Source organism: Anopheles coluzzii, chromosome 2 (genome assembly GCF_943734685.1).
Source record: "Anopheles coluzzii chromosome 2, AcolN3, whole genome shotgun sequence".
Lineage (NCBI taxonomy): Eukaryota > Metazoa > Arthropoda > Insecta > Diptera > Culicidae > Anopheles > Anopheles coluzzii.
Window position 1 is genome coordinate 49,055,880 of NC_064670.1, and position 15,226 is coordinate 49,071,105.

Here is a 15,226-nt window from a genome sequence, read left to right on the forward strand (position 1 = left end):
CCGCGTTTGTGTGTATGTGCAGAAAAGACAGCAATCAAATGGCAACATTCTTCGCAACATGCGAAACAATGCAGCTATTACGCACACACCCTCCTGCGTGTGTGCCGTATGTTTGCAGGGCGCGATAATTCGAACAGACACTACACTTGTGAGCTACACCGGAACGGCAATTCAGCGTGATAAGTGATCACGCTCTGGCTCTTGGGCAAACAACCGGCAATACAGATGGCAAAATATGTCACCATTAATCATTGTTACACATGAACAGAGCAAAAAAAACCCCAATCGAAATCAAACAAACAAGCCACAAGGCAGTCCTCGTGATGACAAACCGATAAGAATATCGTCATGTGGATGGGACACGTAGTTCATGGAGGCGTACATCGAAGTATGTGCTTGAAGAATTTGATTTCTTTGGGTTTTTTCTAGACACATACACAGTACAGTTTATTGCGGATCTTAAAGTCTCTTCAATACGAAGAAGTGAGTTAGTGGTGATTGTTGCCTGTCTAGAGGCCCTTTTTGTCTTCTTAGAATCATCATACATTTTGATACTGGGTCTATTAATTTGTCCCATTTCCATGGAAATAATTCGATATTTTTATAGAATTTAGCTCTTTAAACCACAACGGCTGCTGGTCATTGAACTAGTTGAATTTATAATTTTACCTAAGAAAACTCCCACTGGCGTAAAATCAAATTTTGTCCAGGATTTGTGCTATGATTTTTTTGTTATATGTTAAGAATTTTTGGATAAAAAAAATGATAAATTAAATTCTAAATTTGTTAAAATCAGTTGGAATCAAAATGTATTATTATTTAAGTTTCAGGTTGCTTTATTGCGTTATTTAGTATCAGGTTGTAGGTTGTACTTTACGATATGGAGCCAAGAAAATGCTGATGTTTTTTTATGCAAAACGCTTATGTATTTTACACATAATTTTTAATACAAAATAAACAAAATCTCTTTAATATTTGGCTACATTATTTTTTCGTTTTTTTTACATCATACTGATGTGTTTCCAGCTATTAGCGTACTGCGTTGACCTAATCCGGGCCAAAACATGTTATATTGATCGCCACTTAAAGCATAATTTGGCAGCAACAACAACACAATCTTTCACATCATTTTCCGCCCCTAATTACGTATCACTGCATCAAGCTCGCAAAAAAAACACCAAACTAATGCTCCAAATTGTGAGAAATGTAAGCAAAAACGGGTTTTTTTTCTTAATCTTCAAAGATGAGATGATCGCGATGGGAAATGGAAGAAAAAGTGCATATACTTTTGGGAAAGCGTTCAACCGGCTTTCTATCACATTTAAATTATGAACCGGCATATATGATTTCCTAGGGACGCTTACAACTACTATACCTCAAGCGGTTCTGTGTATGTGTATGTATTTATTTTTTATGTTTTGGTTATTACAGCTCCCTGCCATCTCACCTAATAGTGTTGGACTGCTTTTTAACAAGACTTCCGGGTGAGATAAAGCATCCACTGCAGTGCGCCGGTCCAGGAGTGTTATTAGAGGGACGTGGGATGTTGTAGGGAAGGGGTAGGGGTACACACCACAAAACCCCAATCAACACTGACCTGCTAAAATAACGCGCCAAGCGTGAAAGCGGCCCAATGAAGAACCGAACCCTTCCGATCAGCTTTTGGTCGCAAAGCGATTGGAAATCTAAGGCGCAACAAATTACACACTTACCCCCTCGCTCTTCGCAGGCTCTTCGCCTCCAACACTCGGCGGGGAGGCGCATGCATCTCACAAGCGATACGTTTAATATTTCAATTAGGGAACTTAAATTTGGAAAATTCAGAGCACTACACAGCATCCCTCCCGGGGGGCTTATAATTGAATTGGAAACAACTTTCGCTAAATTAAGCTCCGTTTTTCATACCCCACTCCATCCCCCCTGCAGTGCACTGCCACCGGTATCGGAACAATTGGTGAAGGTAAAAAAACAGTTAACAAATCAAAACCATTGACAATCGGAATGAAAGAAACTATCCCGATCTCGCACCTCGCGCCTAATTGCCCAATCGGGGCGCAATTGTTTCTTTTTAAGACTTAGGGCATTTTCTTTGCTGATTTTATTGCCCCAAAAAAAAACCTCCCCATTACCCAACGTGCACGAGCCTGGTATGGGCCGAAATTAAACCGTCCACAAACGGTGCACTGAGCATGACCGTACAGACACATACGCACACACCACGGACAGCTAACGCCGCGTGAAAAGTGGATCGATTTTCGCAACACAAACTAAAATAAAATTAAAAAAAAAAGAACTAGCTGGCCCCACACAGTTCCACTTTCGCCATTTGGTCGCGGCGCCCGCTTTGGTGTTTTGGCGGTTTTTTTGCGATTTCGTCTGCGGTCGGTCAATTCGATTTGCTTATGTTTTGTGTCCAGCATTCCAGGTTGCCACGGGTGTTCGATTCCCGGGCGTATAATCGGGAAAATCAGCATAAATTCACGCAGGGAAATTATCCCTTCCCTTTACCCTGTACCCTGTTCCATCGAGAGAGCAAAGAAATGTTTAAACTAAAATCATCCGTAAGCGATGCATGTGTTGTAAAGCAAGGAGGGGGCATATGGTGGAAAATATTCGGCAAATCGACAGCAAGTCAACCGACACTAAAGAATCGGGCCACAGTGACAGTAAAACCATATTATCGAAAGCATTCACCAATTAATCACGGATTTGGGTAATGTTTAAGCACACGGTAGCTGTGCTTTCACAAGAGACTTTATTTTCTACGGCTGAGAAATTTATTTTATTACACTCCCTTTTTTACAAATAATCAGATTAAGTGCTACTTGGAGTAGTTCAAGAGTTTGACAATCAATTTTGCTGTAAATTTAAACATTTGAATACGTATATTAAAGCAGAGTCATTTACAGCATGAATAACTACCAAAAATAAATAATTCCATGTTGAAATTTCTTACTGAACTTGTCCTTGATCTTAAGGTACGGCGACCCTCTTACAGCCGAGTTAGCTTTATTTCAGGACAGTAGCATCAGTTCTGAATCCTTTCTCACAGATAAAATTGATTGAGCATCCAGTGTTGCGTATATTAAACAGATTAAATCCGCGGAAGAAGCGTTTTGTTTGTTTTGTTGGTGTACAGACAAATTTGCCATAAAAAAGTACATCAAGTACATCAAAAAAGTCAAGTAATCCCTTGGAAATACCTTAAAAAACCTTTTTGTTGCGCACACCACAATGAAATGTTCTGTACAAAGTCATTGGTTTTCAAAAAAATATAAATATAATATGAATCAAAATAAAATGACAAGTTCCATTAAAAGTTCCTTAAAAATTAACGAAAAAATGGAACAAATTTAAAATAAAAAAGTGGATAGTGAGAAAGAAAAACCAAGTTTATTGAGAAGCTTTAGGCAAACTCTAGACAGCTAGCCTAAGCAATATAGTGATTTAAATTTAGCCCTTTCCCCCCAATTCCTGCTCATCCCAATAACATCTTACAAGTAATAATTTCAATGCAATTGAACTAGTAGGAAAAATATGCAAAAGTTAAGCGGACCGAGGAAGCGGGGGAAAGCAATCACATAGCGTCAAAGTGTAGCAAAAATGTTGAATGTTACATTAGCACCATCGGGTGGACTAAGAAATCAGTTCGTCAACCAATCATAAATAGTTTTTTTTAAATACATGTATTATGTATTTACAGCAATGCCAAGAGAATTGATATTATATGGACTAACCCAGATGTAAATTAATGCCCATAATATGTTACGAGACTCGCTGTGTCTCTTCACACGACAGCAACGGTTTCTTTAAGAGAGAGAGAGTCTTTAAGAATCCCTTACAAATCATGCAATATTTAACTGTCCAGACTCTCTCTCTCCCTCTATCGAAGCGATAAAGCAACAAAGCTTCGATTGAAAGACAAACAAAACAAAAGGGACCGAAGGGAGAGGACGCCAAAAAGTGAAACGGTTCCAATCCCTTCCATTCCATTCCAGTATCACACACCAGACCAACCGGCTGCCCCACGCTTTTATCCGGTGTGGGGGGGGGGGGGGGGGGAAATGAAAACATTCGGCTGCCCATCATCTGAGCCCCGCCAGCTTCCTCCTCCTCAAGCAAAACAAAAAAGTTGGTCGCTTTTTCCAGCATGAAAAAGAGAAAATCGCTTTTATCACACACGATCGCGGCCGTATGATACGGCTGTCTGTATTGAAGGACGGACACACACAAACACACCCATCTACACGATATCACGTGCAGTTAGAGAAGAAGCCCGCTTGTGATCGCGGCGTCGTCACTTTAGTGATGATCATTTTTTGCCGCCTCTTTGCGATCGATGTCGAGTCGATAACAATGCGTTTTGTTAATTGCATTGCCAACATAAAGCCATGCATAAAGAAAGGGGAAAAGGGGAGAAGAAGCCTTGAGCTGCAATGCGCGCAAGTGCGTTTGTTTGGGGATGTCAACCAAAGTTGTTGGGGATGTTGGCGAAAAGTGACGGAATTTCTTGACCTTTACACGCATAATCAAAAACCCAGCAAGCAGAGTGTTGCAGTTTTCTAGCAACATGCCACCTAAAAAAAAGGAAATGGTGTAAATGGACCTGATTTCACTTTGTTTGCATTTTTTGTTGTGTCTCTCTTATCCAAAACAACACATACACGCGTCTTTCAGTGTGTGGGTGGGTTTTGTTGTGTGATGGAATGGTTTGTTTGATTCCATAATAAAATGATCATTTGTTTTATATGCGAGTTTGCTTGGGTGAGGATTAAAACAAAATCGATCCCCCCGCCTTACCTTGTACACCTCCGAGAAGAAGCCGGACCCGATGTGCTCGCGGTGAAAATCGTCCAGACAGTAGAGCGCCGAGACGGCGGTCCGGAGCGCCCGGCAGGACGGCCCGGTGACGGAACGGTCCGAGCAGCCATTGCGGCTCAATGGCGGCCCCGGCCCGGTGTGCTGTCCAACGTTCATCTTTATCAGCTCACCACCACCACCACCGGCAGGCCCGCGTGAGTGTGTTTGCGCACCGTCGAGCCGAACCGTTCGACGCACATCGCTCGCAGCGGGGCACCAGCGGGGCCGACCACCACCACCACCGCCGGGAGGCTGGGAGGGCGTTGGCAGAAATATGTGCTCGAATGTGCTGTGCTGGCCAACACCTGGGCTACCCCTCAAGCACTACTTTTAATTTTGTTGCTAAAGATAAGACGATATCAAGCACTCACGCACCCACACACACGCGCACACACACCCGTCACTTACACTGTGGACACTTTTCGCTCCTCTGTGCTGTGGACGCTTAATCCCGAACCACTAACAAATGCGCCCGACTGGCCATTCACCTACTTGCGCATCATCATTTGTGTACTTTTTGCAACCACACACGCACACACACACTTTAGGGAGCATCTTTATTTTCGCTACAAACTGATCATCTCTTCTAATCCTTCTGCAAAAGGATCCACTACGAATTGCATCTCACGAAATTGCTCACTATTCGCACACACTGACACACTCTCACACATAGGCTGGCCGACTACTATCACTCCAGCAGCTCTGATTCGGCTTTGACACTTTGTGTACGCACGGTCGCTGGACGAATGACCGCGTGTTGTTGTTCCCCCGTTTACGAATGCTGATCGAGTGCATTCATCCTGCCGGCGCAGCAGGCTAAGAGAGTGTAGAGGGTTTAGCTTTTAGTACGCGCGCACGTTCCCACTCTCTCGCTTGCTCGCTCTCGCCCAGCACTTGGGCTGTCTCCCTCTAGCGCCCTCATTACACTGCGCTTCCATTGGGGCACTGGGGTGGGGCGGGGGCTCGTCGTTTGCACTATTTGCCGATTGCCGCTCACTGCCGCTCGCTAGAACGTCTCCCCTTGCTGGCGCACTGGGCGGCGAAAGTAAAGGGTTCGCGAGAAGGGGGGGAGGGATTTTCACTTCACACTTGCCGCCGCCGCCGCTGTCACCTGTTGGTGGAAATGGTTGTCGTGATGGAAAACATTACTTTTCTTTTCCCAATTTTTTTCGAAGGAGGGGGCAAACATAAAAGCCTTCACACTCGTAACAATTCGATTTTTTAGTAAGGGTTGTGGTGATTTCACTGGGGAGGAGAGTTCAACACGCGAAAAGATGAATATTTCCGCCGGCGAAAAGCGCACTAACGTTTCCGCTATTCCGTGTCACGGCTTGTGTGCCAGGTGTGTTACTAAACGCAACCGTGGCGCACGCACCGAGACGCAGAGGCGCAGAGGTTTCACACGCACACACGAACGCGGAAATCATCACAGCAAAACGTGTGTGTAAAGCGGCCCGTCATGATTTCGTGCCACTTGCGATACTTTTCACGCGTGTACCGATAAGGTGCAGATAAACGCTTTGTGCGCGTGGGTGTGATAACGCGGATGTTGGTGTGTTTGTGTGTTCCTTCGGCCCAGGTGTACTTTACCGCTGATCAAATGACGCACGTACACGCGGCTAGTGTGTTGAGATGCGAAAAGGGCTTTTCAGTTGATTGCAAGGCGGACGATCTTCTTCTCTTCTAAAAGAGTAGTTAAATGTTAATTATTTTTCTGATCTTCTTCTTTTTGGCATTACGAGTAGTGAAATGAATGTGAAATGAAATCAAGAAAATGAAGTTTTTGTCGGAATCGATTCCGGCTAGCTCCGCAATTTTCTGGAATCGATTCCGGATAGTAGGTCCGGGATTGGTTCCGGAATCGGCTCCAGAATCCGAATCGACTCCTGAATTGATTCCAAAATCGACTCCGGAATTGGAATCGGTTCGGAATCGAAATCGGCTCTCGAATCGGAATTGGCTCCTAAATTAGCATCGGCTTCCAAACGGAATCAGTTTCGGCATCGCCATACAAATAAGCGTTGGGGTTCAACCATACTACGTATCGATAACCGCAAAAAATCAAAATTTACTTGTAAACGATTTATTCTCATGGAGATTCCCGGACTAATTTCGCATTTGAAACTTATTTTCTCAATTCAAAAACTAATTCCCATTCCGAAGCTAATTCTAATTCTGGAGTCAATTCTGATTCCGTAATCGGGGCAAATTGCGATTCCCAGGTCAATTCCGATTCCGGAGACGACTCTGATCGGAGGAAGAAGGTCCGGTAGGGAATCAATTTGTCAGTGTAGGAGCCCGATATACTACCGGGATGCTGTACAGAAATTACTACCATCCGAAAAAAAATGGCTAAAAAATTTGATCAGTTTAATAGGATCATAATTTATTACACTTTTATCTTAGATTACACAAAATGATGATTATGAAAGTGTCAAACTGCTTCAAAAATTGTTAATAAACAATTATCATATTATACTTGACAAAGAAACCCACCAACAATGTTCACTGAGAGTAAAGGAAAACATTTCCAATAAACATGTATCCCGAGGTATAGTTTCTCCAATAACTAATGCTGAGGTTCGTAACAGCGAAAAGCTTTTTCCAAGGAAAACCTTATCACGATGCATGTTTGATTATTTTCTAAAAACTGATTGTAATTATTTGATGGTTTGATATGACATTATCAGCTGCGAACGTGTCTTGGCCCCACAAACAAGAGCTTCTCTGGCCAGGGGTTTTCAGGCCAGATGAACATTATAAACCTCATTTTCAATTCCATCATTTCATTTCATTTCATTTCATTTTAATTGTGTGGATTGAGTATGGAATGTCATCCAACCCTAGGCCACCGTGATACTCCAGTTTCCACTGTAACAATTTATAAGCATTTAAAAAGATTTAAACAGTTTTTTTAGAGCAGCCCTGTATCAATCACGGTGAAGTCCACGCAATACTATTTTTAAAGAAACAGTGACATGACGAATGGAATTCTTTACGGGGCAATAGTGAAATAGGCAAAACCACTCGTCAGCACTCGTCAGATAAGATAAGTAACACTGCACTGGTATCTGGGACTGATGTGTTGTACGGTTCCGTTACACAGAAACTAAATTCTAGAGCGAAAAAAGCGACTTCCCCTACGGACGCTCACAACACATTTAACGTTGCCCGATCACGTCCAAAAGATCAATTCAATCGACCTTTATTCTTCTGATATGTGTTGACAGATAAGAATTTGATGTTTTCTTCATAGTAGCGCTTCAACTACCAAGGTCGTCCTATCAACACGAGCTCCTGCTCTTTGCCCCAGTCTCTCTCTCCCTCCCTCTCTAAACGACATTTAAGGGTACCAAATCAACAATCAATCGACTTTGTTGATAGCATATTCCTAAAGAATCTTTCGAAATGCAGATGCCAACACTTTATTAAACAATAAAGGAAGGTCACACGCAAAAGGTTAACCGATCAACAGTATTGGTTCGTGAAATTTAGGGACTCTGTCAACAAAAGTGTTGTTTATTCTGCCAAAAGGGTAAAATAGTTCAACAAAATGATTAAATCTCGGAAAAATGTGCTGTTTATAAGTAAAAATGTAATGTTAAAAACAAATAGACATTCCTCCCGAGATATCCCGTTCATCCCTTTTAATATACACAGCATCTAGATTGGCTAGTAATCAAGTGGATGATGTATAATTAAATTCCGAAATTTGGCAACGTTCCACCGGAAGCCAGAACATGAATGAACGATCAATTTACGACAGAATCGCCGCAATTAAAATAAACCACAACGATGATGCGTCGGAATGATGCATTTTAGTCACTCTTTAAATAAACAACAATATTCAAAACCCCTGAAGCGATTCATAAATGAATTATTTGTTTTTTAATATTATTCATCATCCGTTCCAAGAGCTCGAACCGCTCAGTTCGATTCCGTCACCTAATGAAGAATCTGTTTTATATCCTCCGGCCCTTTTTGGGGGAGGTGTTTCTGGATAGGGGAAATCTTGCTATAAACCATTCCAAATCCTTCCTCCAAAACGTGCCGCAGTTGATTTTGCCTCTCGATCAAATTCAAGTGTTTTGCTTTCGGATCATTTATAAGGCAAAACTTCGACAGGAAAAACATTCCGCTGTCCACTTTAAATTTAGTTCTCTCTTACCGGGAGGGGGGGGGGAGGTGAACATCGTCTTGATTTTTGGCGACGCGCCCTAACACAAAGCAAGCATCCGCGCTACCACAAAGCTACCAGACACCGCCCAAGCGTCAATATGGCCCGCACGTAAAAGGGACACGAACACACGGCTACGGAGAGGCAGGGGAAGGGAAAACGGCAACCCGCCCTTCGCTGGGCTGATGAATTTGACGTAAATCTCCATACCACCGTAAGCCGGATGCGTCGAGCCCCGGGATGGGAGGACATTGGTGGATGGTGTGGCGTCAGCCGAGGGAAACCCTTCACCCCACACATTCGGAATGTTGTGAGCATCGACTGAGAAAACAAACTGCTTCCTTTGCTCCGCTAAAATCCCCACACATAAATAATTGTGTCTGCTTGCATTCCGGATGTAACTTCCCCACATGGGAGAGGGGCGGGAGTGGGAGGGAGATTCACGGGAGTTTAAAAGTTTTAAAGCGAATTCCAACACACGCACATCTTCCCCTTTTTCCAGCGAGCAAGGGGTTTGATAGATTTCCACGACAAAGAAAACAAAAAAACGGTCGGCAGATGTGTTCTAAAAATAGCACGACTCTGCTTCGCCCCCACCAAAATGCACCCATCAGCATCGTCAGATCTGTACGATCCGCAGAACAGGGTGGGACCGATCGGTCGTCCTACGGAGTTTCTGGCAGCATCCGGTGAACAACAACAACAACAACAACAAAAGACACACAGAAACACGGTGGGAGGATGCTTCCCTTCTTGAGCGGAACTGTAAACAACAACAATCTGACATTTGCTGACATTTTCATCTTTTTCTCGCAGCATTCTAGATCAGTCACTCTCTTTCTCTCTCTCGCAATCAGCTCCGATCTCTCGGTTGTTGCTACGTTCTCTCTTTCTCACACACACACACATGTTAAACTCACAACAACAAAAACACATGCACACATACACAGGCTACAGTTTTCCCGTTGCTGTGGGTGACATTTTCCCCCCGGGCACACAGATGAAAATGGGGATGGGGAGCAAGCCCGAGAGCGAGCGATAAGAGATGCGCATCGTTCGCTCTCTGTTCCTCTTTCGCCGCACGTGATGCAGTAGGAGTCTGGGGCCCGGGAGTGTGAGTGTGTCCCGGACAAATTTCCACACATACGCATTTTGTGCCCACAAGCAAAGTGCCACTTTTCCAAGATCTGGGTTTCTTTTTTGGCTCTGGGTTTCTCTCTTTCTCTCTCACTCTCTGTGTTGTTGTTTGCTCTCGTTGTGTTTTCACTTCAAGTTTCAATGTGGGCCCTTTTCTCGAAAATGCTATTTTACGTGTTTTCATTTTTAAACACACACTCATACATACACACACACATAAATGCACGCACACGCAATACTTCACGCAACACCACAACGCAACGGAAAAGCGTGCACCAGAAAAGGTTGCATTCCTCCGGTGCACACTTTGCCAACCTGGGGGTGGGGGACACTGCAACTGACCAAGTGTACATTCACTAACACTGCTGCAATGGAGCAGAGGAAGCCCCACACCAGCCCCACATCGATTGACCTTTTCTGTATGTTGCGCTTTTCCATCGGCACAAGAGTTTGATGCGTATTTGTGGTGCGTATTCGCTCGTTCCCTTGCAGACTCGCTTTGGCATCTTGCAGTTTTGCTGGCACGGCACTTATGCGATAGCTATCTTATTTTACATAGTCGCTTTTCCACACAAACGCTTTTCCACTTACAGAGAGAGCGTGTGTGTGTGTATACACTGTCCACGGCGGATGGGTTCTACGCACGGAAGGCTCAAGCCAACCGATGTTGAGACACATTCCGTTGCACCAAACCGTAGACATCAACAGTAGGCTCTGCCACCGCGAGCCCTTCAAACGACACTACAGCACACACACACACTCACACGCACGTCTTTGCTGTTGTCGGTAATGAAAATTGGTCCCCCCTAAACAAAACAAAAAAAAAACACTCCACTACCAAAAACTGCAACTGCACAATCGCGGGGGGAAAACACAGCACAGCAAAGAAATGCCAACAACCCCGCGAGTACGACGCTGCGATGGCTGCGGTTTCGTTGGATGCACGAAATGAAGGGAAAACACACACGCTTTCGCCTCACGCCTTACTGACCGATTTTGGAGGGCTTGTGCACAGGTTGCTTCGCACAGTTGCGGGGTTTTGGGGCTTTTGCTCTGCGTCGAAACGAAAGAAAACGGCAGCTTACGGTTGTGCCGCACGATTTGTTTTGCTGCTGCCCGTCGAATGGTGTGTGCGTGCAATTTTTCACCAGAGCGAACCCCCTGCGAGCGAGCAACCGACAACACGAGACGCATATATCGGAACGCGCTGTGCGAGTGGAAAAGAGAGAGATGGAAAGAGTAAGTGCGAGAGAGCGGGAGAAAAATTGTGGATATTTTTATGCCTTACTCTACTGTCTGTAGTGGAGGCGTAAGCCCCTGCACAAGTGTTACGCACACACTTTTGCATTGTACGTCAAGCCGTGGTCGAATGAATGCAACGTGGGAAGGCCCTGGATCATGAAGGATATGAAAATAGTTACAGATTTTTTTAAAACACGTATTTGTTATTTATTATTTTGTATGCTCCTGAGGAACTTTGTTTAAATCAAAATTGACAGTAATTTTGCAGGAGAATTCTTCATTTTTTTTAACCTAAATGTTGCCAAATTTGGTTATACGATTTTTTCCGATTAGTGCAATTTGCTGCAATGCAAGTTTGGCTATATGTATACTCGATATTCTTCTTATTTCCAGACAGTGAGTTTCAAGCAAAACATTCATTTCGTTCCCTTTGCAAATACTACAATGTCCCTCTAATAAACAAAATAGTGATAAATTTCACAAACAGCATATCGGATGCATTTCTTCCCAGTTAGACCCGGTTTACCTGAAAGGACACCTCCGTTCATGTAGACCAAATTCAAATACATTTATTTGCATCGAATTCGATCGTGTCTACGAAGATGTTTCCCTATGTACAAGCAATCTGCTGCACGCTACACCAAGCGCCTATTTCTTCTTCATATACTTTAGATATTTGTTCGCGCTAAATGTATCCTCCACATCGTCATCGATGCGAATCTTCTGCTTTGGTTTACGCTTTTCGATGCGCGCTTTACGTTCCGCTTCTGACAGCAGGCTTAGGTCAAGCGGCAGCTAAAAAAACACACAGACAGCATTAGATAGTTGAACAAACTGCTAGGCGGAAGCATTTACCTTAATGATCCTTCTTGGTTCGTGATAGCTGAGGTTGATGGTCGCACCATCGGGCAGCACCATCATGGTGGGATAGCGCCGGGCGTAGATGCTACGGTGCACCTTCACTATTGCCGCTGTGTTGGACGACAGGCCGCGTGCCAGGCTGCTGTTTGAGTTTAAACTCAATCTGGCCAATATTTTTGTAAACTGCATTGCTGTTGTTGGGTAAATATATACTATTTTATGAGTAAACGTTAAATAACTCCTGGAGACGGCACGCGTAATGTTTTTGATGTTTGTTGTTATTGTTTTTGTCCGGCTCGTGCATTGACAGATGATATTTCGAGCAGTTAACAGTAGAGTACTCGCGCCTTTCGAGCTGCAATAATCAAGCTGCTCGAGTTTTTAAAAGAGCCGCTTAAAAACGGTGGTGGTTACATTGCACGTTTAAATATAATTACATGTTCATTTTTACATCAAATGGAGCTTCATGCAAATCCAAAATTTATGCTAAATACAAAGTTTTGGCAAAATATGGTTTAAAAACGACGATTTAAAAGGCTGCATTTAGCAGCAAAAAAACATCTATAAAAATACACGTACGTCACAACGGTGTAACACATTTGTTACTTACTTACTTATCCGGCGCTACAAGTAAATCATGGCCTGTCTCAGGAGTGTGCAAAACCGCTCACGGTCTCGCGCCTTCATCTGCCAGTCCGTTATCCCGGCATTAGTGGCGGACGCCTTGCCACCTCATTTTGAACCTACCACGCCCCATTTGCTCTTGTAGACGGCATACAAAGACTTTACGGGCTAGGTTTTCCGGTCCAGCTACGACGCACGTTCGAGTTTATTGCTGTCTTTCAATTGATCTCTAGATCTCTTTATATTCTTAGCATTCCAAAAATTTTAATGATAAGGTTATCAGAACAAATTTGTTTGATTGCTTTTAACATCAATACAGATCTACCATACTAAATGGAAACTTAATAAGGAGCTGCCATAGCTATCATAGCGGGATCTATTTGATCTGTATGCTGTTTACAAATGTTGAACAATATTATCCAAATATTCCTTTCCATCGAACATCCTGTGGAAGAACATGGGTCTCATTGGGTCTCATCAATTACGCATGCGCAGTTTAACCTTTCTGCATAATCAATCAACAAACAATGCTCAAGGACTTGACATAATCGAGCCGGCTGCCATCGGCATTCAATAATTAATATCAATTGGCGGCAAGCCTCTCTCACTTTCAATCAGTAGAACATATGCCCTAGAGGTTCAGTACTCCTCTATCCGCTCAATTGGTTAGCGATTTCTTTTACAGAGCGATCAGCCACAAAACAACAATTATGATTGGCCTTAAAAAGCATAGAGCATTTTTAGAACGACTTCGATGGACCTTACGTGCCCAACACGTGTTCGGAGTGTCCTCACTAATTGTCGACAAGCGGGGAAATGTTAGGTCGGGCAGTGCGGCTCCAAAGTTTATTTTGGCGATGTTGGGACTGGCCATATCGTTGGCGGTATGGTTCATCTTATACCACAACGAGTCACCGGTCATATGCCGATCGAAAGGTAATTTGCACCGGCTATTAATGAAGCTGACTGTAGCTAATTTAATTGCTTGTTCCATTTGCTTACCTCAGCAAACCAGGTCAGGCTATTTTATTACTTTGTCATCATTGAAACGCTGGTGGCGATTGCGTTCAATGTGATATGCACCATCAGAATAGCCTGGCCTGCATCGCAACACTCACTGGCGCAGTGTTGGGCACAGTTGATAGCAAAGGTACAGGAGATTCAAATTATGTTCCAGTGCAGTATCGAGTCGAAGCGTCCGTTCCAATTATTTTGGCTGTGGATAGCTGTGCTGTCTGCAGCGTACGGCTTTCTGCTCACGTTAATGGTTCTCACCTCGAAAGTGCTTTTCGTATCTCAAACGAATCATTTAATTCTGTATGGTTTGCGAATTTACGCATACCTGTCGGACACAACCGTGTGTGCCTCGTTTGGATTGTTCGCCCTGCTGCTGAGAATTCTGATTGTTGAAATGCGACAATTGGTTCGAAAAACTACCATCAATGAACAGCAGCTCCGATCCATGATACAGCTGTATCGGCACATTCTTCAAATCATTGAAAGTTTTTGCGCAGTGTACGGTTGGGTGTTGATATTGATTTTTTTCGAACATTTCCTGATCCTAACGGATCGATCCTTTTTTGCAATACGCATGTATCGCATGCCGATGGGATTTTCCATTCAGCAGGTACTGTCGATGATGATGACTTGGGTGTTTCCGTTGGCGCTGAACGACATGTTGCTAGTTGGCGCGTGTACAGCAACGGAAAAAGCACTGCAGCAGTTTGAGCGGCAACTTTGTGAGGTTGGAAAAATGGCAAACACACAAAATGTGGAGTGTGAGCAAATGATCACTAGTTTCAGCCTGTACGTGGCAGAGCAGAAGCCAAAGTTTCGCATTCTGAAATCAATCAATTTAAGCTTTAATTTGATCTATGCGGTAAGTTACTTGCAGCGCTTATAAAATATCATGATTTTACAGAGGAAGCAACGTGTTTATTTTTATATTATTCCCAGAGCTGCGGAGTAATTGCCACGTATTTAACAGTGTTTCTACAGTTCGACAATGGAGACTCTTTCTGAGCATTGGCCTGTGATGGTTAAGGAGGAGAAAAAAACGACAACATGGTTGTAACGGATCTTTGTTTGAATTTTGAATTTTCGCCGTCAGCGAGCTGTCACGGCCAAATCAGCTGTCAACAAACAAAACAATAAACAACATTGCACCGGAAAGCAATATCCACCAACAAAAACGCTGCTAGAAGTGCTTTTATCTGTTTGCTTTGCAACAAAATGTTGCACTTTTTATGAAGGTGCTCGTGCAAGTCTTAAGATAAAGCCCCAAATTGGTCCCATCAAGCAGAGCGACAACTTCTGCAGCTATGG

At 43.5% G+C, this 15,226-nt stretch overlaps 3 protein-coding genes across 5 annotated transcripts in view; 1 reads left to right on the plus strand and 2 right to left on the minus strand.

The window, feature by feature from the left end:
• LOC120953736 (uncharacterized) overlaps window positions 1-11,335 on the minus strand; it is a 65,399-nt gene extending 54,064 nt beyond the window's left edge. The window contains exons 1-2 of one of the 3 annotated variants that reach the window (XM_040373946.2): window positions 11,260-11,335; window positions 4,801-5,971 (exon numbers count right to left, since the gene is read on the minus strand). In XM_040373946.2, the coding sequence (XP_040229880.2) occupies window positions 4,801-4,977 (177 nt within the window). In that variant the 5' untranslated portion in view covers window positions 4,978-5,971; window positions 11,260-11,335. Of the gene's footprint in view, window positions 1-4,800; window positions 5,972-11,012; window positions 11,082-11,165 lie in introns of those variants that run through there. The other 2 variants (XM_040373945.2, XM_049607675.1) reach the window with 2 other exon arrangements.
• Window positions 11,336-11,959: 624 nt separating this feature from the next.
• Window positions 11,960-12,569, minus strand: LOC120952685 (39S ribosomal protein L55, mitochondrial). The gene is made up of 2 exons (XM_040372143.2): window positions 12,272-12,569; window positions 11,960-12,211 (listed from the first exon to the last, which is right to left on the minus strand). The coding sequence occupies exons 1-2, from the start codon at window positions 12,464-12,466 to the stop codon at window positions 12,065-12,067; spliced, it is 342 nt and encodes a 113-aa protein (XP_040228077.2). The 5' UTR covers window positions 12,467-12,569; the 3' UTR covers window positions 11,960-12,064.
• A 707-nt stretch (window positions 12,570-13,276) lies between these two features.
• Window positions 13,277-15,226, plus strand: LOC120949197 (uncharacterized). Its single transcript, XM_040366308.2, has 2 exons — window positions 13,277-14,780; window positions 14,858-15,226. The coding sequence occupies exons 1-2, from the start codon at window positions 14,070-14,072 to the stop codon at window positions 14,921-14,923; spliced, it is 777 nt and encodes a 258-aa protein (XP_040222242.2). The 5' UTR covers window positions 13,277-14,069; the 3' UTR covers window positions 14,924-15,226.